This window comes from Somniosus microcephalus, chromosome 32 (genome assembly GCF_052327205.1).
Source record: "Somniosus microcephalus isolate GS21.2 chromosome 32, FLI_Smic_1.0, whole genome shotgun sequence".
NCBI lineage: Eukaryota > Metazoa > Chordata > Chondrichthyes > Squaliformes > Somniosidae > Somniosus > Somniosus microcephalus.
In genome coordinates this window covers 26,334,755-26,359,272 of record NC_141018.1, presented here as the reverse complement: position 1 = coordinate 26,359,272, position 24,518 = coordinate 26,334,755, and the positions used below count along the sequence as shown (strand labels likewise).

At 45.7% G+C, this 24,518-nt stretch overlaps 1 protein-coding gene across 15 annotated transcripts in view; it reads right to left on the bottom strand.

Annotated features, from left to right (window-relative positions):
* Positions 1-24,518, bottom strand: part of LOC147097348 (protein mono-ADP-ribosyltransferase PARP6) — a 121,830-nt gene that overhangs the window by 27,945 nt on the left and 69,367 nt on the right. For 8 of the 15 annotated variants that reach the window (XR_015074361.1, XR_015074362.1, XR_015074364.1 and 5 more), the window contains 6 exons: positions 24,409-24,462; positions 19,032-19,127; positions 14,829-14,921; positions 11,372-11,497; positions 10,627-10,692; positions 829-911 (listed from right to left, as the gene is read on the bottom strand). Coding sequence is in view for 11 of the 15 variants with exons in the window: in XM_085972238.1 (XP_085828364.1) it covers positions 829-911; positions 10,627-10,692; positions 11,372-11,497; positions 14,829-14,921; positions 19,032-19,127; positions 24,409-24,462 (518 nt within the window). In the remaining 4 variants the exon portion in view is untranslated. The remainder of the gene's footprint in view (positions 1-828; positions 912-10,626; positions 10,693-11,371; positions 11,498-14,828; positions 14,922-19,031; positions 19,128-24,408; positions 24,463-24,518) is intronic. The other 7 variants (XR_015074363.1, XM_085972243.1, XM_085972245.1 and 4 more) reach the window with 1 other exon arrangement.

Here is a 24,518-nt window from a genome sequence, read left to right as displayed (position 1 = left end):
TTCTCCATTCCTGGCTCTGCAAGCGTCTAGCTGAAGCTGTTGCTTAGCTACAGAGACGCTTGCAAGCTGCGCCGACTGTTTTGAAGCTGTTGCTAAGCAACAGGGTTTGTTGCTAGATACGGAGCTCAGAAGCTCCGTATGTTTTAACATTAGCGCTGGTTTCTCCGGCAGTGTTGATCAACCGGCACCAGCTCGGTCCCGTCAGTGCCGGATACCAGAAAGTTTCCTGTACTTTGTCCCTTCAAAGAGTTACTAATGTAGACTTTTCAGCCAATATATTCACTTTTATTGTGATATTTTAAAGTTAATTTAAACTGGAAAAAGTAATGACAATATATTCCATGTTTTAATGAGTTATAAGAACATAAGAAATAGGAGCAAAAGTAGACCATAAAGCCCGTCGTGCCTATTCCGCCATTCAATAAGATCATGGCTGAACTTCTACCTCAACTCCACTTTCCTGCACTACCCCCATATCCCTTGATTATAGACTGTGATATCTGTATTCTTGCTGGTCTTCCCTTATTGTCATATTTTAAGCTTTCAGTTAGTTAAAAGCAGCCTGTAAACACGTTCTGGTGGATCGTCCATTAAACCTCATCAAGACATTCAACTCCAACTAATCTATACTGGAATGCACAATGCAACTGGGCATATTTCCCTTTCATTTATGTTACAGTTAATACTAGCAGCTGATGGTGCTTAAATCCTGTCTTCAAAATATCTCAATACACAAATATTTAGTATGCACTGTCAGGGGTGGAAAAATGTTCAGAAATATAATGGCACTAGGTGAACAATATCAAAAGACACTACAAAAACACACACACTAAGTTGAGATACCATTGCAGCAATGGGTGAGCCAGAGGGTCCAGCTTGTCCATTTGTTTCTTGATCTCCAGATATGATCCCTATAAGAGACATGACAAGTAGTTAAGCCGTTGAGAAAACTTTGCAACTTAGCCTTAGTTTAAAAAGAAAAATCAATTCATGAGATCAGACGAGATATGGGAATGAGGTAGTCCATTCAACCCGCCCTACCTCATCCATCCAAATCCAACCTACACTCCTCCAGCTATTTCTTAAATGACTCCATAAGCTTTTGCCTCCACTCACCTTAAATGAAGAATTTCCTTATATCAGTCCTAAATTTGCCTTTCACCAGTTTGAATCTGTGTCCCATTGTCCCCTGATCAAGTTTGCCTTGAAGTAATGCTCCAGCTTTAACTCTTCTGTACCATTTACCATCTTGGGAAATCTCTCGGGTCCACCTATCCGTTGTACCCTTTCAGTGTTAAAAAGCTCAAGATTCTCCGGTTGTTCCTCGTAATTCAGCACTCTGATGCTAGGGATCGGTCTTGTCTTTCTTTTCACACCATCTTCAGGGTGTACATATTCTCTTGGTGTTTCATAGACCAAAATGGGTCACAACAACCAAGGTGTGGGCCGACCAGAGCCCATGCAGAATGCAGCTAGTTAAGTACAAATTCAAAATAAGGTATTTTCAGCTGTTCAAATTGAGCAAATAGCTCTGGGTAAAAGGTAGATAGCCATGCATGCCTGGAAGGGTGTGATTTGTACATGTCCCATATCCTATGTGTGCAGTTTTTTGCATCCCCATTTAACAAGTCTGGCAATTGAGGTTGAGACAGGCAATTTCTTCCTGTAAATTTTTGTTTAGATAGAGTACAGTACCCATTCATATCATACACACTTTGCATATCTTACATGTTTCTCTGCATATGTTAGGTTGGCTCAGTTGGTACCACTAAGAACATAAGAAATAGGAGCAGGAGTAGGCCATTCGGCCCCTCTAGCCTGCTCCACCATTCAATAGGATCATGGCTGATCTTCTACAACTCCACTTTCCTGCACTGTCCCCATATCCCTTGATTCCCTTAATATCCGAAAATCTATCGATCTCTGTCTTGAATATACTCAATGACTGAGCCTCCACAGCCCTCTGGGGTAGAGAATTCCAAAGATTCACCACCCTCTGAGTGAAGAAATTTCTCCTCATCTCAGTCCTAAATGGCCGACCCCTTATTCTGAGACTGTGACCACTGGTTCTAGACTCCCCAGCCAGGGGAAACATCCTCCCTGCATCTACCCTGTCAAGCCCTGTAAGAATTTTGTATGTTTCAATTAGATCAACTCTCATTCTTCTAAACTCTGGAGAATATAGGCCTAGTCTACTCAATCTCTCCTCATAGGACAATCCCCCCATCCCAGGAACCAGTCTGGTGAACCTTCGTTGCACTCCCTCTATGACAAGTATATCCTTCCTTAGGTAAGGAGACCAAAACTGTCCACAATACTCCAGGTGTGGTCTCACCAGGGCCCTATATAATTCAGGTAAGACATCTTTACTCTTATACTCAAATCCTCTTGTAATAAAGGCCAACATACCATTTGCTTTCCTAATTGCTTGCTGTACCTGCATGTTAACTTTCAGTGATTCGTGTACAAGGACACCCAGGTTCCTCTGAACACCAACATTTCCCAATCTCTCACCATTTAAAAAATACTCTGCTTTTCTATTTTTCCTACCAAAGTGGATAACTTCACATTTCTCCATGTTATATTCCATTTGCCATGTTCTTGCCCGCTCACTTAGCTTGTCTATATCTCCTTGAAGCCTATTTGCATCCTCCCCACCTAGCTTTGTATCATCAGCAGACTTGGATATATTACATTTGGTCCCCTCATCCAATTTCCCTTTCATAAATCCGTGTTGACTCTGCCCTATCCTATTATCATTTTCTAAGTGCCCTGTATTATTAGTCCTTAAGAATAGATTCTAGCATTTTCCCTACTAATGATGCCAGGCTAACTGGTCTGTAGTTCCCCGTTTTCTCTCTCCCTCCTTTCTTAAATAGCGGGGTTACATTTGCTACCTCCCAATCCGCGGGACTTGAGCACATAATCTAGACTTCGGAGCAGTATTGAGATTTTGCTGCATTGTTGGGGGTGCTGAGTTTTTCTTTGGATGAGACGTTAAGCCGAGACCCTGGCTACCTGCTCAGGTAGATGTAAAAGATTTCATGGCACTCTTTGAAGAAGAGCAGGGGGAGGGAGGTCCCTTCACTCCTCAACCAACGCCACCAAAGCAAATTCATCTCATTACTGTAGGTGGGACTTGGCCCTGCAGAGGTTAGCGTTTTCTCACATAGAAACATAGAAGATAGGAGCAGGAGTAGGCCATTCGGCCCCTCGAGCCTGCTCCGCCATTCAATGAGATCATGGCTGATCATCCAAATTCAGTACCCTGTCCCTGCCTTCTCCCCATTTCCCTTGATCCCCTTAGCCTTAAGAAATATATCCAACTCCTTCTTGAATATATTTAATGAATTGGCCTCAACTGTCTTTTGTGGTAGAGAATTCCACAGGTTCACCACTCTCTGGGTGAAGAAATTCCTCCTCATCTCTGTCCGAAATGGCTTACCCCTTATCTTTAGACTGTGACCCCTGGTTCTGGACTCCCCCGCCATTGGGAACATCCTTCCTGCATCTAGTCTGTCTAGCCCTGTTAGAATTTTTTAAGTTTCAATGAGATTCCCTCTCATTCTTCTAAACTCTAGCGAATATAACAAGACTGACTACACTTCAAAAGTAATTCATTGGCAGTGAAGCGTTTTGGGATGTTCGGAGGATATGAAAGGTAATATATGAAAATAACTCCTTTCTTTCTTATCTCCCATGTGTTCTAAGTATAGCCACATGATTTACTTTTACACTGTCTGTGCTGCAAATCTTCTATCTCTCGAAATCATCTAAAACTGCAATTCAGATAAAATGAAAAAGAGTAACTAGTATGTTCAGGCAATAATGAATGATAAAGTTTGTGTTTATCATAAATTTCACACTGGCTGCAGACGACACAAAGCTGGGTGGGCGTGTGTGCTGTGAGGAGGATGCCGAGAAACTCCAGTATGATTTGGACAGGTTGGGTGATTGGACAGATGCATGGCAGATGCAGTATAATGTGGATAAATGCGAGGTTATCCACTTTGGAGGCAAAAACAGGAAGGCAGATTATTATCTGAATGGCAATAGATTGGGAGAAGGGGAAGTGCAACGAGACCTGGGTGTCCTTGTGCACCAGTCGCTGAAGGTAAGCATGCAGGTGCAGCAGGCGGTTAAGAAGGCAAATGGTATGTTGGCCTTCGTAGCGAGAGGATTCGAGTACATGAGCAAGGATGTCTTGCTGCAGTTGTACAGGGCCTTGGTGAGACCACACCTTGAGTATTGTGTGCAGTTTTGGTCGCCTTAACTGAGGAAGGATGTTCTTGCCATGGAGGGAGTGCAGCAAAGATTCACCAGACTGACACCTGGGATGGCAGGGATGACGTATGAGGAGCGATTGGGTCGATTGGGCTTGTATTCGCTAGAGTTTAGAAGAATGAGAGGGGATCTCATTGAAACTTATAAAATTCTAACAGGACTAGACAGACTAGATGCAGGAAGGATGTTCCTGATGGCGGGGGAGTCCAGAACCAGGGGTCACAGTCTAAGGATAAGGGGTAAGCCATTTAAGACAGAGATGAGAAGGAATTTCTTCACCTAGAGAGTGGTGAACCTGTGGAATTCTCTACCACACAGGGCAGTTGCCAATTCATTAAATATATTCAAGAAGGAGTTAGATATATTTCTTGAGGCTAAAGGGATCATGGGATATGGGGAGAAAGCAGGGACAGGGTACTGAATTTGGATGATCAGCCATGATCTCATTAAATGGCAGCACAGGCTCGAGGGGCCGAATGGCCTACTCCTGCTCCTATCTTCTATGTTTCTATGTCTATGTTTCTAACGCTTCAGAAACTGCCACACAGAAGAGGCAGTACGATGTGGAAAAACAGCCCCATGTTGTCTTCTCAATATAAGAAATTGGGCTACTTATTGGTGTGATATTCATTGGTGACTTCCTAATCTGCAACACTCCATCATTTACGTCCTACATGCGTGTGTGTATTTTGGAAAGAGTTGCTTGGTGCCCTGAGGATTAGCTTGAGCGATTTGGGTTACAGTCACATTCCTATCGTAAGCGCGCCGAAACGTCTGAGCGGGTACGTTAGATCACGACCTCAAGTCTCACGGGGATTGCTGAGGCAAAAGTCAACAATCAAAACAATGTTGAAAGCTCTTCTGATTTCCCCCCAGTGTGTAACTCAAAATACTCTGCTCAGGAAGCGGCAAGCTTTGACCCCCCAATTTATGCAGTTAGCTCATCTCAGTGGGGACATTAGTTATGGGGTGCTCCAACAACCTCCAGAATCCCCGATCACTACCCAATGACCCCCGATAGTTGCATGTGAAAACTTAAGGTAACATTATCAGGCCTGGTTGTGAGAGGTCTACTGACACTCACTGTCGAGGCTGATACGTGATGAGTTGTCAACTGGGTGTTGTAGCTGATAGCACCAGAGGAAGAATGTCCCAAATTGACTCCAAGGGGGAAAAATTCGGTATCGCCCCATTTGGGGCGCCATTATTGGCGGTGCGCAAAGTTTAGCGCCTGGCGCTAATTATCACCTCCGACTGCAAACTTGGCTTTTATCGCCCCTGGAGGTGATTGGAGCGCTAAATCAGGCGCTTCACACCTGTCTTAAGGTGCAAAGGCCGAGGAGCGAGGCGCTACCTCAGAGCGCTGGCGAAGCAAGGAAGGGCAAATCAAAATGAACCTGCAAAGTGCTGCTCAGTACTCAAAACTCCTTCACACAGCGTTGAATCTCTCCAGAAGTCTCTCTCTCTCTCTCAGAATGCGTGGTGCAAAAATGTCACCGACAAAAAAGGCAGGAAGCGGTCGCCTTTAAATAGCGCTCCCCCAGTCCCTTTCTGACTGCAAAACGCTCCCCTCAACCTGTCGTTGCTAGCGGCAGGCAGTAAGGCAGGGGGCACCACTCAATATCCGGTCCGGGGCATTAACGGCGTTGCGCACTCGACTGACGTCACAATCTGCCAGCGCAGGAGACCGTGGCGGTAGTGTTTAGCACCACCGCAAAATGTCTAGTTAATTTCACGCGCAGCAAAAACATCACCGCGCCCGGGCGCTAGTTGCTTTGCAGCCCAATTGGCGCCCTCTTAAGGCGCTAACGGGAGGCGCAAACAACTGAATTTTCCCCCCCAAGGCTTTATGATGGAAGAAACTAAGATAGACATTTTTTTTTAATGCTCTGGAAGAACTTCCAAGACACAAGTGAAGACAGGAATCCGGTGGGAACCCAATTCACCACATACAGGATAATTTGGCTTTGGAATTTTTAAGTGTTTTACACATCAGAAATAAATTCTTTCTTAATTGTAGCTCAATTTTTCCTCTTTTTTTCAGTCAGAACAACAACAACTTGTATTTATATGGTGCCTTTAAACTCGTAAAACATCCCAAGGTGCTTCACAGGAGCGTTATCAAACACAATTTGACACCGAGCCACATAAGGAGAAGTTAGGGCGGATGACCAAAAGCTTGGTCAAAGAGGTAGGTTTTAAGGAGCGTCTTAAAGGAGGAAAGAGAGGCGGAGAGGTTTAGGGAGGGAATTTGGGCCTTGGCAGCTGAGGGCACGGCCACCAACGGTGGACAGGGTACCCAAGTCGGAGGCTATGCTGTGACTCTCATCAGTGTTTGACCAACAAGAGGTACAGGAAAGCACGCAAGTTGGCTTCTGCACACTTCACGTAAACACTTCAGCTTTTTATTGTTTGCAATTTCAGTGTTTTCCTTTCCTTCACAGTTTTTTTTCCCCCTCCTCCTTCACTTATTTCATTTGACAGACTGTCTGCCTCTTTTGGTGAGCTGTTAGGAGCTACAGGCATCTGTTTCAAATTGCTGTCAATCATCATCGCTCTTGTGGACCTTTAACCAAAATCACGCATTAGAAGATACTTTTAAAACTCAAATGCGTAGGCGCTTGGTGACAGTAACAGTTCCTACTGCTGCTTGTAGGCAAGACACGGGGAAAGCTTCCTATCTGCCCATTTTCAAAAGGAACCCATTTAAGAAGCTCGTTCAAAATCTAATAAAGCGTTTTCAGTTACTGAGGTGATGTGTCAGTGGTGATTGATGTACGTGAATGCAGTTTCTAAGCGTGTTTATTTTTTGATGCATCAAGATTGAGTGACCAGTTCCTTGGCCAAATCCAGCAAAATGCTAATCAGTTGTTTTCAGTTACCGAGTTGATAAATCATTCTTTAAGGATAGTCCATTTACAGCCGCAGATTCAAATATTCTTTTCGACTCTTTAAGTTTTGTTTCCATAAAGTACCCACAAGCTGACAATTGGAGGTCACTTAACAAGCATAACAAGGTTTTCTTGGGAGATCTTGGGCAGAGCTCATGGTTTACGGTGACGACATAATTAAAATTGTGTTTTTATTACATGGGTGTTCAGGATTTTTAACCAGTAATTTTGGGGACCATATTCACAAACCCATGCTTTTGAGTATTGTGTCCAATTCTGGGCACCGCTCTTTAGGAAGGACGTGAAGGCTTTGGAGAGGGTACAGAAGAGGTTTAGTGGAATGGTTCCGGGGATGAGGGATTGCGATTACGTGGATAGACTGGAGAAGCTGGGGTTGTTCTCCTTGGAGCAGAGAAGGCTAAGAGGAGATTTGATAGAGGTGTTCAAAATCATGAAGCGTTTGGATATAGATTAAATAAAGAGAAACTGCTTCCAATGGCTGAAGGGACAATAACCAGAGGGCGACAGATTTAAGGTGATTGGCAAAAGAACCAGAGGCGACATGAGGTAAAACTTTTTTACGCAACGTGTGGCTAGGATTTGGAATGCACTGCCTGATTCAATAGTAGCTTTCAAAAGGGAATTGGATAAATACTTGAAGGAGAAAAAACTGCAGGGATATGGGGCAAGAGCGGGGGAGTGGGACTGACTGGATTGCTCTTCGAAAGAGCCGGCGCAGACTCGATGGGCCGAATGGCCTCCTTCTGTGCTGGACTATTCCATGATTCTATGAATCTGATGACCATTAAGTGGAAATTGTTCATGAATTGGGGGTAAAATCTGATGAACCATTTTTAAATTATTAAAATGAAAAGCAATCGGGTGCTCCATAATAGAAATCCCCTACTTTAAGTCACAAGAGCAACAGGCTAATTATTTTTTTGGCAGGAACCGGACAAAGCTCTCCGAGTTCTGGGAATCTGCTGCTGCAGCCAGGTTGATGCTGGAAACATTTTTCGAGAAGGTAATATTTATTCCACCAAAACAGAAATGCCAGTGAATTTCTTACAAGATTGCAGCATTCACCTGGAACTCCCAACAGCATCATAGACACACGGGGAGGGGGGGTGGGGGCTTAAACTGGACTTGGACGCAAAACTGCCGATATCGCATCGGTCGCTCGTTATACGGCCCGCCCGATTTTTGGTTCCGTTGACTTCAATAAAACTGAATATCGGGCGTGTGGTACCAGCGGGCGGCAAAAGCAATTCCGTCTGTTTTTGCGTCCCCGCCCGTCCAATTTCACTGACCCCCACCTATAGAATTAAATTGTGTACAACTATGAACCTGAAACTCAAAAGTGTACCATGGAGTTCGCTTCCACCAATCTTCACAATATACCGATTCATCTCCTTCAGCGTTCCTCATGAGTAAAGAAAGAACTTGCATAGAAACATAGAAGATAGGAGCAGGAGTAGGCCATTCGGCCCCTCGGGCCTGTTCTGCCATTCAATGAGATCATGGCTGATCATCCAAATTCAGTACCCTGTCCCTGCTTTCTCCCCATATCCCTTGATCCCTTTAGCCTTAAGAAATATATCTGACTCCTTCTTGAATATATTTAATGAATTGGCCTCAACTGCCTTCTGTGGTAGAGAATTCCACAGGTTCACCACTCTCTGGGTGAAGAAATTCCTCCTCATCTCAGTCCTAAATGGCTTACCCCTTATCCTTAGACTGTGACCCCTGGTTCTGAACACCCCGCCATCGGGAGCATCGTTCCTGCATCTAGTCTGTCTAGTCCTGTTAGAATTTTCTAAGTTTCAATGAGATCCCCTCTCATTCTTCTAAACTCCAGCGAGTATAAGCCCAATTGACCCAATCGCTCCTCATACGTCATTCCTGCCATCCCAGGTATCAGTCTGGTGAATCTTCGCTGCAGTCCCTCCATAGCAAGAACATCCTTCCTCAGATAAGGTTGCATTTGTAAAGCACCTTTCACGTTCTCAGGCTGTCCCAAAGTACTTCACAACCAATGAATTATTTTGAAGTTTGCTTATTCTTGTTTTGTTGGCAAGAGTGGTAGCCAATTTGTGTATAGCAAGGTCTCGTAAACAGCAATGAGATAAATGACCATTTAAACTATTTTGGTTGTGTGGGTTGAAAGATAAATGTTGGTCCGATGTCCAGGGTAACTCTCCTGCTCTTCTTCGGTTGTGCCGTAGGATCTTTTACATCTCCCTAGTCAGGTAGCCAGGGCCTCAGGTTAACTTCTCGTCCAAAAATCAAGACCTCCAACAATGCCGAGCTCCCTCAGAACTGGATTGAAGTGTCCGCTTAAATTATGTGGCCAAGCCCCAGGGCTAACCAACCCACGACCTTGTGATTCAAACGGCAGTGCTACCACTGTGCTAAGCTGCCAGAAGGAGCCAAGATCCAGAACCAAGTTGGAAAGCAAGGTTGAGACAAGCGGATAGCAATTGGAGGGCATGGACCTTGGCTATGTTGGATGGGAGGTCTGGCTCGTAAGCAGTTGGGAAAGTGAAGGGTACTAGTGAGAGGTCCAGGAAGGGAGCAGCAAATGATGATGATGGTCATGGGGTCAAAAATATCAGCAGGTAACACTAAAATAAATTACAACTTATTACTTTGCTTTTCCATAATTCTGTTTGGGTAGCAATGCAAAGTTAAGCAGCAAACAGTAATGGTGGTGACGTAAAAAAACTACTAGGCACTTGGTCTGAGTATTAAACAAGGCTTTAATCAATTGTTTTTCAATATGGAGATCTAGTTGTGTCCTTCACTAGTTCCTGTTAAAGAATGTCCTGAGCAAGCTGGGCCCATGCCCGAGTATTTATACTCTCCCTGGACAGCGCCACCAGCAGGCCGCCCAGTATTATTACATAAGTCATTTTCACATGAATGACAAGATTCATGTCAGGCGGCTTAATTTTATTTTGCTAGTGTATCTGATTGGTTGTTTTTCGCAGTAGAAACATTGAACCAATCATAAAGGGGAGGTGAAAGAAAGCTTCTGCATGAGGTTTAGATTGCAGAAGGTGGAGAAGACTGAGGGAGGTAAGGAGTCGCGAAGCCAAGTTGAGGTTTTTAATAAGAAGAGAATAAATATTATTGGCTACTGCTGGTACAACTAAAAATTTTGATACATTTTTAACCTGCCACCCAGACGTAAATCTGGTGTTTCAGATTTACCACTCGTCACAGAAACTGTCCAATTTTAATTTTGATTGAAACCAATGGCAATGAAAATCAGGTGGTTTCTGAATGGGCGGCTGATCTACGATGCTAGTTTTACGCCCAGATTGAAAATCTACCCCAATAACTGTCTATGTTCATTGTTTTTAATCTATGTTGGTAATTTTCTGTCTCCAGTAACATTTCCAGTTTGAAACTAATATAATACCATGTAGAGTATGCACTGTTGACCTACCTGTGTCATTTCTCTGATGGACATTACACTATCCAGGGCTTTCTGTAGTCGCTCGTAGTTCTTCTTCTACAAATGGGGAACAGGAAAATGGTAAGACACAGGTCATCTCGTGGGCGACAGCACGATTGTGATAGCAGTTCACAACAGCCTAAGCTGCCAACATGGCCAAAGACCAGGCAAAGAAATTTCCTCGCAAGAGGCTTGCAGTTAAAGTCCAAGCTGATGGGAGTTGTAAAATGAACAAGGAATTGGTGAGATAATAGAAAATAAAGGGCCGACTTTAAAGTTCAGATGGACACAAGATCCAATGGAACTCTTTGGTGATCGTGCCTAAAATTCCAGCTATTCTTGGGTAGAAATTCCTCCAACTTAGTTATGGACCCACTGTAACTTTGCCCGTATTTACTGAAGATCCCAATGAAGTTTATTGTGAACAAAAATGTCTGTTGACGGTAATTAACCTCTGAGGTAATGCAGTGTTGGCGTACTTAGATTATTTGCTCTTTTCTTTGTATTTACATAACGTGGAATGGGTGAACGGGGGCAAGCACACCGAGATAAATGGGATGAAGGGATAAAAGAGATTCAGCGGAAAATGGGGACAAATCCAAAATCTCCCGTCTGCAGCAACACAGGGATAAACAGAAGTGAATTCGATGAGGTGACGTCATCTCAATCATATAAGATCAGCTATTAGGGTTGTACTGTTGGAGTTTGATGTGAAGTTTTTTTTAAAACAGCTCACCTTGGGGTTGAACGCAAGTGTTTTGGGATCACTCGGGTCCACGACAGAAGGGTAAGGCTCAAATATAATGCTTTTCCTCGGAGACTCCAGAGCAGCTCGGCACATTGCCACCAACAGGTCCACCACCTGAAGGAAAAAGTCCTCGTTATCACTCTTTGAGGCAAGTAGCATTCCCTACGTCTAGTTCAAACTCGGGATTAGTCGAGGCTATTCAAAAGAAGAAATGCTTAAGGGGGTAAAAATTCGGTTGCTTTGCACCTCCCGTTAGTGCCCTAAGGGGCGCAAAGCAGCTAGCAGCCGGGCACGGCGCCGCCCACACCTCCCGTGAAATTCAGCGGGAGATTAGCGGCGGCGCTAACCAGTAGCACCCCGGTGGTGATGTCATAGCCATGCGCAGTGCCCCGGCCGTGATCTTCGGGAGCAGCCCCTGACTTACCGCTGGACGCTACGGGGTCAGGGGGGCCTACCTGCGGCCGGGGAGGCGCAATTTAAAGGCGAGGTGCGGGACGGCCATTTTGTTGCTGGCCGCCTGCCAGCACCTGCCTGCGGTCCTGTCCCCGGCCTCCTGAATGCCCCCCCCTCCCCCACGGAGTGCCGGCTGCACTCCATGAGCCCGGCACTTCTCTTTTGCCGGCACTCCTGATCCCCGGGGGCCCAGCTGGGACCCGGGTCGTGCTGGGCAAGGCCCTTCCCCTTTAAGAAGGGGAGGAAGGCCTGCAATACTGCGGCATGTAGCGCCGTGATATTCCCTCGCAGCGCCCCAAGAGGGAGGCTAAAAGGGAAGTTAGCGCCCCAAATGGGGCGCGACTCAATTTTTAGTCCAAGTTATTTTAGAATATATTGCTCCTTAACTTCTTCATTGACATAATCAAGGTCTTTAAAATTATGAAGTGGCTGACAGCGTAGACTTAGAGAAGATGTTTCCACTTGTGGGGATGTCCAAAACTAGGGGTCATAAATATAAGATAGTCAGTAATAAATCCAACAAGGAATTCAAGAGAAACCTGTTCACCCAGAGAGTGGTTAGAATTGTAGAGCTTGCTTCCACATGGAATAGCGTAGATGCATTTAAGGAGAAGCTAGACAACTACATGAGGGAGAAAGGAATAGAAGGATATGTTGATGGGGTGAGGTGAAGAAAGGTGGGAGGAGGCTCGTGTGGAGCATAAACCCCAGCATGGACCTGTTGGGTCAAAAGGCCTGTTTCTATGCTGTTAATTCTATGTAATCCATTATGTGAATATGTCTCATTCCTCTGCTCAATGCATTCGGTTTCATACATGCTAAGGATTAGGAAGTAATCCACACTTTCCTCTGGGCTTTTTTCTTCCCTCCCACGTGGCAGCTGTCCTTCATTCTGCCAGCGCCATTCACGCTTCATCTAGAGCCATCCTTTGTTCCTTGAATATCTCTTAATGTCTCTCAATGTCTCTTAATCTCTCCTGCTTTCTATCCTATCACTGACCTTCCCTTTTGTTCTTTCACCCCCTCCCCCTTTTCCCAGCCCCCACTTGCTTTAAAATCTATCCCTTTTCCTGCTTTTTTTTTTTCCAGTTCTGACGAAGGGTTTTGACCTGAAACGTTGACTCCGTTTCTCTCTCTACGGATGCTGCCCTGGCCTGCTGAGTTTTTCCAGCGTTTTCTGGTGTTATTTCGGATTTCCAGCGTCCGCAGTATTTTGCTATCGTATTAGGAAGTAAGGGGTTCTGTTATTTGCAGGGATGGACTGTACACTTTTCAGTCTAAGTGACAGTATTAAGGTCCATTTCTTTTGGGTGACTCTGAGGATGACAGGATAGCCCTCCCTCCTTGTCACTCTTTTGTGGCGGTTTAAGTATGAATGTAGAATAATATAATCATATCGCAGGCCTAAATCTATGGAGCTATGGGTTGGCTTATTAACGTACAATAATAGCGCGCGGGTTGGTTTAAGCTTTAATGCGTGATATTTCTGCAGTGGGGGGAGTGATTGCGAAGATTTATTTGTACGGAGCACCAGCTCCGTGTGAAGGGAGAGGAGAAGAAAATGAAGAAAAGTGGACGCTTACTGTGTTTTGCTGGAGCAGATTTTCTTTTCCTGACTCGACTGTGTTCGGCTGTAGCGATCGATCTCTTTTCACCACCCCCCTCCTCCTCCTCCTCCTACTCCTCCTCCCTCCCCTCCTCCTCCCCCCTCCTCCTCCTCCCTCCCCTCCTCCTCCTCCTCCTCCTCCTTTCTCTCTGGAAGTGTTTCCTTTGTAATGCCTGTATTGATTTCCTTGTGGGTTCAATGATGAGACATTTATATAAACGAGAATAACTTTTAATCTAAGGTTTGTTCAAGAATTCATACAGCTTTTCAGGAGACCATGCTTTCAGCTGCAGCTAAAATGAAACTGAAACTCTCAACCTGCTTGTCTGTGTCACATGACCTCTGCTGCTCAGGCACAAGCAATCAAAGACAGACAAGTATGCTGTAAGGCATAAGTAATCAAACACAGACAAATATCATCACTATTTGCTGATATCATTACAATGCCGACAATATTTTCTTTTCTGTTTAGCGAACAACCGGGAAAAAAAACACGGAGACTGCGCGCGCGTGCGAGCGGGCAACTACTTCTGCTTCATTGGCAGCAGTCGCTGCCTAAAAAATAATTGGACTGATTTGTCTCCTTAAGTCCGGTAAGAGACTCATTTGTGATGGACACAAGAAATTTCCTTACAAAGATTTCCCAGTAGCCATCCCTTCGGGTGAAATAATCTAAACACGGCAAAAAACCAGTTCCCAGCCATAACCAAACAAAATGGACCATGGATGCTCGTGTGCCATGGGGTTTCATCCCAATTCAATGAAGTGATAACAGTGAAACCGCTCGGCACTGTTGCACTCCTACTGTGCAGCACCTTCCGCACCTTGTTGCTGCGCCTCATATCATAATCCCCCACCATCTCCTGGGAAGTCGCGTTGAAAGGAAGCCAATGCTGCTTTAGATTTTCTGATTTTTTTCATCGCCAGTTAATCCATGGGGTTAACATCGATCAGTAAATCTGAGCTGTTTTCGTTTTCGCGGAGAACACTTTCGGTTTATATCTGCAATACTTTTATCTTCTCTCGAGCTTTTCAGCCTTTGCTCCTGAAGACGTTGGGTCTCTGGTTGCACGGGTGCCAGCTGTCCTCCAGTATCTTGCTCAAGCGACTATTCTTTACATGTGAGCGTTCAACCATGTGAAGGACACCACAGCTAAGCATAATTAATTCTTCCAGTAGGGGGGTTGTTGGATACAGCGAGCTGATTTTTTTTTTTACCTTCCCAAGGTGCGGGTATTTGTGTGATCAGGCTCAGGTCGGCTAATTCGCCACAGACTGGGGAATACCAACCTGGTCTCTACGGTTCGGAATGGCGACTTTATCATTGAGGCGTTGGAGGCCTCCAATCGCTTCCATTTCTGCAACAGGCAAAACTTGTTTACCTACCTCTGCTCCAGTGGCAACCTCTTCTGCTGCTCCCGACATCACCCCCAGTGTGTAGAATGAGAAAACGCATAGCTCCCGTGTGCAGACAGCGGGCTGGAGTAAAGAAAGAAAGCTGTCAGTCTGCTCGAATTCAAGCACCGTACGTGATTAATGCAAGACCCGGGCCTTTGTAAATGTGAATGTCAGCTGTGGCTCAGTGGGCAGCACTCTCCCCTCTGAGTCAGAAGGTTGTGGGTTCAAGTCCCACTCCATGAGACTTGAGCACAAAATCTAGGCCGACACTCCCAGTGCCAGTGCTGAGGGAGTGCCGCACTGTCGGAGGTGCCGTCTTTCGGATGAGACGTTAAACCGTCTGCTCTCTCGGGTGTCTGTAAAAGATCCCACGGCACTACTTCGAAGAAGACCAGTGTCCTGGCCAATATTTATCCCTCAACCAATATCACACTAAAACAGATTATCTGGTTATTTATCTCGTTGATGTTTATGGGGTCTTGCTGTGCGCAAATTGGCTGCGACACTACAACAGTGACTACACTTCAAAAGTATTTCATTGGCTGTGAAGCACTTTGGGACATCCTGAGGTTGTGAAACATAGAAACATAGAAGATAGGAGCAGGAGTAGGCCATTCGGCCCCTCGAGCCTGCTCCGCCATTGAATGAGATCATTGCTGATCATCCAAATTCAGTACCCTGTCCCTGCTTTCTCCCCATAGCCCTTGATCCCTTTAGCCTTAAGAAATATAGAAACATAGATCTGTGGAAAGTGCAAGTCTGTCTTTCTGTTTAAACGATAATTCAGGATCAACCATCACTAAACCTCGTGATCTTTGTGTAACCCATATTTATCTGCAGTAGCAAGTGGAGTGATGGGTGGCTGGAGTGAGCAGTTTTCTATCTTATAATAAATAATAGTTTCAATAAAATCAAAAACGTTAAAGTAGGAACATCAACTCCCCGAGTGGCTCAGCTGGTTACTGAGTAAGCTGATCCAGAAGCTGTTGAGGCTGGGGTTCAATTGAAAATTTCAAAACTGCGATGGATAGAATTTTGTTCGGTTAGGGTATTAAGGGATACGGAACTAAGGCAGGTAAATGAGTTTAAGATACAGATCTAATTGAATGGGGGGGGAACAGGCTCGAGGGGCTGAATGGCCCTACTCCTGTTCCTATGTTCCAATCTCAGCCAGGGTAGCAGTGAAGGGCCTTCAACTGGCGATGGGAAAGAGAAAAAGACAGAAATCTCCCGACTGCTGTTGAGTAATCCCTGTTGGAAGTTTGTGTGTCCAGATATACGGTGAGGATGGGATCAGGCCCAACTGTGCCAGTCAAATAGTCTGTCTCGAATGGCCATGTGGGCAAGGTACTTGAGGCTGCCCATTGATCAGGGAACCACACACCAGCAAGAAGCTAATACCTTCGGGGTGGGGGGTGGGAGAGAGAGCATTTCTAGAACAAAGGAGGACGTTTTTTTTTAAATACCAAAGTTATATTGATTGAAGACTGTGAGACGTTTCAGCGCAGAATAAATCGTCACAGATGTCAAAGGGGCATATGATAATGGAATTGTTTTGCAGTTAAGAAGCAGTCCTGTGACCAGCATGTCTACTAAAATAAAATAGCAAATACGAAAAAATTAAGGTAATGGGTGCAACTGCTTTATACAGCTAATGCCAAGAACTGGGTGCGGAATGAGTTACAACATCTCTGGGATTTAGGCCCAAACTCACCCAGAAGCAAAGGCTGAGAATCACCTGTCTCTTTAACGGGGCACTTTAGGAGACAGGCCTAGAAATTCGGTATAGCCCCGTTTGGGGCGTTAGATCTGGCGAAGCGCTAAGAGTACCGCCAGCTGTGACTTAGCGCCACCTGGCGCGATATTGGGACGTTGCGCCCCTGATGGTGTTTGCGGCGGTAAATCAGGTGCTGCACGCGACTCTTAAGGCGCTAACGCGGAGTCGCTACCCAATATCGCTGCAGCGGGGCGCAGCGCAGGTGCTGTCAATAATCACTTTCCCTGAGACACACTGGCGCCGGCCAGCTCTTAAAGGGGCAGGTCAATTGGCATCACCAGACACACTCACTGTCTTGTAGGCCTTCAAAGTGGTGTGAGCCTACCTGTGGCGCACCAGCCTAGCAAGAAATGGAAAGGGTGAGGCAGAGGGCGGAACGCCTCACTGATGGGGCATTGGATGCTTTGGTTGGCGCAGTGGAATCAAGGCCAAGGAAGATGGTCGGAATGTGATTCATGTTTTGGACAGTCTCCCGGGTGTGAGAGGCAGTTATGTGTCAATGTATTAGTTTTGCTTTCTGTTGCCATAGCTTTCTCATGTTTGAAGGAACCACATTTTGTGTAATGAAACACTTTCTTCATTTACAATGGCCATGCCTGCTATTTACATGCATCTTGCCCTTCACAGGCTTGGGGGTATCAGACCGGCTGCAGATCTGGCTGAAGCAGCTGGTACAGCTCAGTCACCACCTCCTTTCTAAATCGCAGCCTTCTGACACACTGCTCCTCCGGCATGTTCATGTAGGAAAACTGCTGTCGGAAAACCCTGCCAGCGTAAGGTCTGCTGTGGCGACGTCTGTTGGCCCTCCTCCGTCTGGCCATGCCCGCCCCCCTCTCCCAGCGTCTCAGTGCTCTTTCCAGATAATTCAGCAGCAGGACGTTCCCCTCCAATGCAGGCCCCATAATAAGTGCCCATAGGAAGGATCCCCGTTGTCAAGGCTCACCAACAGCAAGGCGATGGTCAGAAGGCTGCTGTTCCTCTGCCAGCGTGGGCCCAGTGGTCAAATGGCTCTCAGTGTGCAGGTCAGCAACTCTTTGTAGCTCTCGAGGAAGTTGTGCAACAGAAATGTGTGCCGTTTTTAAACCACCCCAGTCCCCTTTAAATAACGCTCCTCCAGCCCGAAAGCGACTTGGTAAGGCCCAGGAAAACTGTCACTAATAGCGCCAGGCGCTACGGAGGGGGGGCGCCACTGAATTTCCCGTCTGGGGCGCTGAAAAGGCGTTGCACACTCAGATGACATCATAATTAGCCTGCGCCCATGAGCGGGCGCTAAGCATTAGCGCCGGTGCTAAATGCATACTCAATATGGGGCGAGGCGCTAAACGCCTTGCGCCCCACCGGAATTTGGCTATCGCCCCAGTTATTGCCCTCTTTAGGCGCTAATCCCTGGCGCAACCAACCGAATTTCTAGGCCACATGTGTGTGGGTAGGAATTGGTGCGTGTGTGTGTGCATAGACATGAGAGATTGGTTTCCTTTTTCTTGCCGTCTCTCTTGCTTGCCATTTCTCTTCTGGTTGTAAAATATACCAAAAATTGCTATAGTATCTAAGTTGTGCCTATATGAGTTATATTTTCAATAAAAAAACCCTACAAGTTCTGTCTGTTTCTAAGTTATTTCTCTATATTCGGAGCACCCCTGTGCACGCTGGCCTACGTTGGCTCCCGGTTAAGCAGCGCCTCGATTTCAAAATTCTCATCCTTGTTTTCAAATCCCTCCATGGTCTCGCCCCTCCCTATCTCTGTAACCTCCTTCAGCCCCACAACCCCCCTGAGATATCTGCGCTCCTCTAATTCTGCCCTCTTGAGCATCCCCGATTATAATCGCTCCACCATTGGCGGCCGTGCCTTCAGCTGCCCTGGGCCCTAAGCTCTGGAATTCCCTCCCTAAACCTCTCCACCTCTCTACCTCTTTTTCCTCCTTTAAGACGCTCCTTAAAACCGACCTCTTTGACCAAGCTTTTGGTCACCTGCCCTAATTTATCCTTATGTGGCTCAGTGTCAAATTTTTTGTCTAAAAATACTCCTGTGCAGCACCTTGGGACGTTTTACTACGTTAAAGGTGCTATATAAATACAAGTTGTTGTTGTTCTGGTTGAGTTAAACATAAGCCTGAAGCGGTCAACATTTCCTGGATCAGATTTAGCTTTAGCCAATGTTTCTGTGGAACTGTCTCTTGAGAGGTGACTTGCCCTCCAATTCTCCCTCCACCCATTAGAGGACATTGGCCAATCTTCCACACAGCAATACCATTCCTTGACTTGGCAATCCAGCCAAGACAGTAAACTTGCCGTTTGGGAACCCAGTCATGTTAATCACTGTTCGGCCACCCCATAATCCTGGGCTGCGTCCATCAAACCAAGTGATCGTCCACTCTATGTCTACCCTACCGCAAAATCAATTAAATTGTGCTTACCTTCAGCATTGATCCATTCTGGAAGACATGTTGCTCATCACACACAACGCAGTATTCATTCAGAGTGGGAATCCTTTGCTCTGCGTATTTCATGGTCTGAACACAAACATTCAGATATAAATGAATGACAATATGCCTGTAACTAAGTGAATTCTTCAAGGTACACATGCACAGATGTTGAGCTGCATTGGTATGTTGTAACCAGAATAGAAGAACAGTGAAGGACAAAAAAAAAGGCCATTCGGTCCATCAAGAAAGAAAAGAAAGTCTTACATTTATATAGCACCTTTCACAACCACCAGACATCTCAAAGTTCTTTAGAGCCAATGAAGTACTTTCGAAGTGTAATCACTGTTGTAATGTGGGAAGCGCGGCAGCCAATTTGCACACAGCAATATGATAATCTGTTTTTGTTATGCTGGTTGAGGGATAAATATTGGCCAGGACACTGGGGATAACTCCCCTGCTCTTCTTCGAAATAGTGCCGTGCGATCTTTTACGTCCACCTGAGAGAGCAGAAGGGGGCCTTGGTTTAACGTCTCATCTGAAAGACGGCACCTCCGACAGTGCAACACTCCCTCAGCACTGCACTGGGAGTGTCAGCCTAGCTTTATGTGCTCAAGTCTCTGGAGTGGGACCTGAACCCACAACCTTCTGACTCAGAGGCGAGGGTGCTGCCCACTGAGCCACGGCTGACACTAAAGCTCATTCCTCTTGAGACTATTAGCAAAAATGTGTCAGCCAGTGGTTCAGTTTGTGGCATTCTCGCCTCTGAGTCAGAAGGTTGTGGGTTCAAGTCCCACCCCAGAGACTTGAGCACATAAATCTAGGCTGACACTCCCAGTGCAGCCACTCCAGAGGGAGTGCTGCGCTGTCGGAGGTGCCGTGTTTCGGATGAGACGCTAAACCGAGGTCCCGCCTGCTCTCTCAGGTGGATGTAAAAGATCCCACAGCACTATTTCGAAGAAGAGCAGGGGAGTTATCCCCGGTGTCCTGGCCAATATTTATCCCCCAATTAACATAACAAAAACAGATTATCTGGCCATTATCATATTGCTGTTTGTGGGAGCTTGCTGTGTGCAAATTGGCTGCCACGTTTCCCTACATTACAACAGTGACTGCACTTCATTGGCTGTAAAGGGCTTTGGGCCTGGTGATCGGTGGGAGAGCTCGGGCACATGCTGGTTGTGAAAGGTGCTATATAAATGCAAGTCTTTCTTTTTTTTCCTTTCTCATGGAATTGGAGGCAATCTATTGACATGGGTAGGGAATTGGTTAGGAAGTAGGAGACAGAGCGTAGGGATAACGGGTGTGTACTTCAATTGGCAGGATGTGTCTAGTGGTGTCCTCCAGGGATCTGGAAAGGGAGCCACAGGGAATCTTGCAATTGACTTGTTTGGGAGAAGAGGAGATGTCTATGAAGGGATGTCAGTCAAGTTGGGTGGGAGATGCTCTGTACACAACCACTGGTACCTGCACACTTGCTTTGGCGGATGGTTATTGTACAGTAGATGGAGGCTCCTGTGCTCAAAGGAAACTGACCACAATATTGGGTGCTTCCTCTATGTCATGCTTTCAGTGGCACTGAATGAAAGAAGGCATGCCAAGGTGGCCGAGAGCCAGAGTAGCATGATCAGCGCACCAGAGGAAGCATGTACTGGCCTGTGGAAGTGGACTTTTGCACAGATTATGAAAAAAAAGTACTCGGTACCCAAATCGAACTGCTGGAGCACGTATCCCGGCAGTGATAAAGGAATATCAGTGATCCTACAATCCTCCGAGATCTCTGTTCTTCTCCAATTCTGGCCTCATGCGCATCCCCGATTTTCATCGCGCCACCGTTGGCGGCCGTGCCTTCGGCTGCCTGGGCCGGGCCCTAAACTCTGGTAAATCCCTCCCTAAACCTCTCCGCAACTCTACCTCTCTCTCCTCCTTTAAGACGCTCCTTAAAACCTACCTCTTTGACCAAGCTTTTGGTCATCTGTCCTAATATCTCCTTATGTGGCTCGGTGTCAAATGTTGTTTGATAACGCGCCTGTGGGGACGTTTTACTACGTTAAAGGCGCTACATAAATACAAGTTGTTGTTGTTGTGTTGATTTAAGCTATGGAGGTTATCCACGGGTTGGACTGTTTTGCCGTTCTCACGTGCTACTTTGGGAAGCAGGGACGGAGGAATAAATGCCACACTGGGAGGTTTGCGCTTCTGCAGAACACAGAAAAATCAATGTCAATCTTACGGGCTACTACTTTTTTATTTGCACTTGCTGGTTAAAGGCAATTGGCCCAGAAATTCGGGTCCCCACGGGTGAGTATATGCTGGGTACTCACGCGTAGGCCCAACGAAAGTGCCGGTTTCGTGCATGCACTGCGCATGCGCGGGAAACCGGAACTTCCGTTCCCTTGAAAGAAGGGGTTGACAGGTGGAACGCGTGCACCGGAGAGGCAGCGGGTGCGCATCGAATTTACATTTTTTTTGCAGGTTTCTCCGGGAGGGTAAGTCTCCAGCAGTTACATTTTTAAAAAGCAGTTGCAAGGCCTGCTTTTAACAAGGTAAGTGGTGAATTAATTAAAATTAAAACATTTTTTCCACAGGTTTTAAATACTTTAAAGAAGGGTACGTTTATTTTTAGCCCCGTTAGAAAATGTAATACATTTTTTCAAAATTTTTAATTATTGTTTAAAATAGTTATTTCATGTAATTTATAGTTATTTTTAAAATGTGATTTAAAAAAAAAATTATTTGAAGTTTTAGTTATGTTTTGGGGCTTATAGTATTTATAGGTTTGACAGCTCTTCCTGTCAAATTTATGAATGAAGCATTCCCTGCTACCATTGGCTCTCCGTGGCCCACGTTATCCCAGGGGACGCTTCGAACTAACTGCGCCCCTGGGATACGCAAGCACTGCGCGCCGGCAGTTGGAGGAGGCCCAGGATCGGAATCCCACGCGGGCCCACAGCACAAAGGCTGGCGCGCTAGGTAAGTGCAGGTCGGGGGCTTGCACCCGCGGGAAGCCTCCGACCCGAATTTCTGGGCCATTTGTCTGCTAGTTAACCGCTTACACTGCAGTTGGTGTACAGACACTGCTGGCTGGTTAAGGTAAAAGGGACAGATTTAAGGTGATTGGAAAAGAACCAGAAGCGACATGAGGAAAAAACTTTTCATTCAACAAGTGGTTAAAATTTGGAATGCACTGCCTGATATGGTGGTGGAAACAAATTCAATCGTAACTTTACAAAGGGAATTGGATAAATACCTGAAGGAGATAAAATCGCAGGATATAGGGAAAGAGCGAGGGAGTGGGATTGACTGGATTGCTCTTCGAAAGAGCTGGCACAGACTCGATGGGCTGAATGGCCTCCATCTGTGCTGTAATATTCTATGATTCTAAGACCAGATGCTGTATTTTGGGATGTGCAAGTTTTCCGTTCTATCAAAAGGAAATCTTCTCCTGGTTCCATGTAAGAGTTTCATGGCTGCAGGATTCTTTGTGTGTTTGAAGGCATGCAAGAGAGGGGAAGGGTATGAACAGGATCATAGAATGATACAGCACAGGAGGAGGCCATTCGATCATCGTGCCTGTGCCGGCACTTTGAAAGAGCGCTCCAATTAGTCCCACTCTCCCCTGCTCTTTCCCCATAGCCCTGCAAATATTTGCCTTTTCAAGTATGTATCTAATTCCCTTTTGCAAGTTAATACTGAATCTGATCTTTCATACAGTGCTGGAAAATGGCACTCGCTGGCCAAGACACGGTTATGTTCCAGCTTTGGTGGAGCTGGAAAACGAAATAACGGGTTTTATAATTTAAGCGATTTAACAGCTGAGACCCAACATGACCTAAGGCCGTGTATCACTCAAAGCCTCGCATAAATCGGTCGACCCTTCTCGGGGGGGCGGGGTTTGACCAGTTGACTGCACAAAGCACAATACAGAGATGTCAAACTTGTCGCAATTAAATCAGACTTGCTTCTGGCGGATCTCAAGGCGCCACGGGCAACGGTTACTCAGGAGGGACCATTACCTGGACCTTGCCTCCACTTCACCTGCCGCGGGGAGCTGGGAGCTGGCAAGGCTAAGAGGAGAAGAACAGAGGGACAAAAAGGGGAGGAAAATGTAGCACCTTGAGCTTCACAGAGATAACTATTAAAAGGGAAGGGCTGCTTTGATCTCTATGTGTAGCAACATATTAAAGACATTTTCTCATTAAATACATTAATTAATTCGCTACGCACTGCAATGAGAATGATTCTTTTCCCTAACAGACTACAATATAAACATTATCTACTGTACCTTATCTGCAGATACATGCTCAATATACCTGGAGGGGTTACCAACTTCCAACTGAAAAAACTGCCAGCGGGCATAGCTTAGTGTGAAGAATGGCTATGACGTTCAGCTTAGTAACTGGCCTGCACTCTCAATAACCAAGTAACTAATTACTTATAAGTAGCTACAGACCTATTGAGGTCCGAGGACAGTTGTAAATTTCAAGCTCCAGGTCAATGACTTTTTTTTTTAGATTGTTTTGCATCTACAACAAAGTGTGATGTCTGGAGTGTGACCAAAAAAATTTTGCACGAGATGCAATATCTTTATATGCCCCAAAAACGAACCCATAAAATACCACAATCGCCAAACTGCTGCCCGCCCCCCCTTGAATATTCCCTTATTCTTTCATTAACACTTTAATTTTGTAATTGTTTCCCATGTGTCAAGGACTCTTTCCCTTTCCCATAATAGTCTGAAAATGAAGACACTGCCCCCTCAGAGATGCCAGGGGCCAAATGTCTCGACTAGAAGGTTGCATACAGTGACACCACGAGACCCGGCCAGGATGGAGATGATTGGGTAATTTCCCCGTCAATCACACCTGGAGAGCGCACTGCTATAAGTGACTGGGATTAATTTTATGCACATAATTTGCATTCGGTAACTATCCCCCACTCACTGTATTTTGCTGGAGAAATAATCCTGCTTTTATCGGGGGACTTTGCTGTAGTTTCGGTCATGAGTTCTGTTTGCTGTAGTTCATAGAGAGTCTTGTTAAATAGACTCTGTTTGCTGAGTAAATGGATGGTTTGCTGTAAGTCATACCATAAGTCCCGCCCCGCCTCGACCTCATTGGCTGACACAGTGGTGTCAACATTCACTTTGCGACTATTCCTTTTGGATCTCCAGTATTATAGCTCGCTGGTTGCCTCTCAATTGTGCTTCTCAGTATTCATTGACAGAAGGTTTAAAAATAAACTGAACAAAGGAGGAGGACATGGGAAGATGGTTAGATGCAACAAGCGTGGGGGAAGATGGTGCCAAAAGAAACAGGAGCGCCCATTACGTTCAGCTAACTATTAACACCACAACTTTCTCAGAGTTTACCTGTACAAGAAAGCCATATTCTAACGTTGGAATGTTCTTACAGTGACTCCCAGCCTGTGGATAAATGGATAAGATCGGTAAGACATTGAGCAATGGAGCATTACTTCATG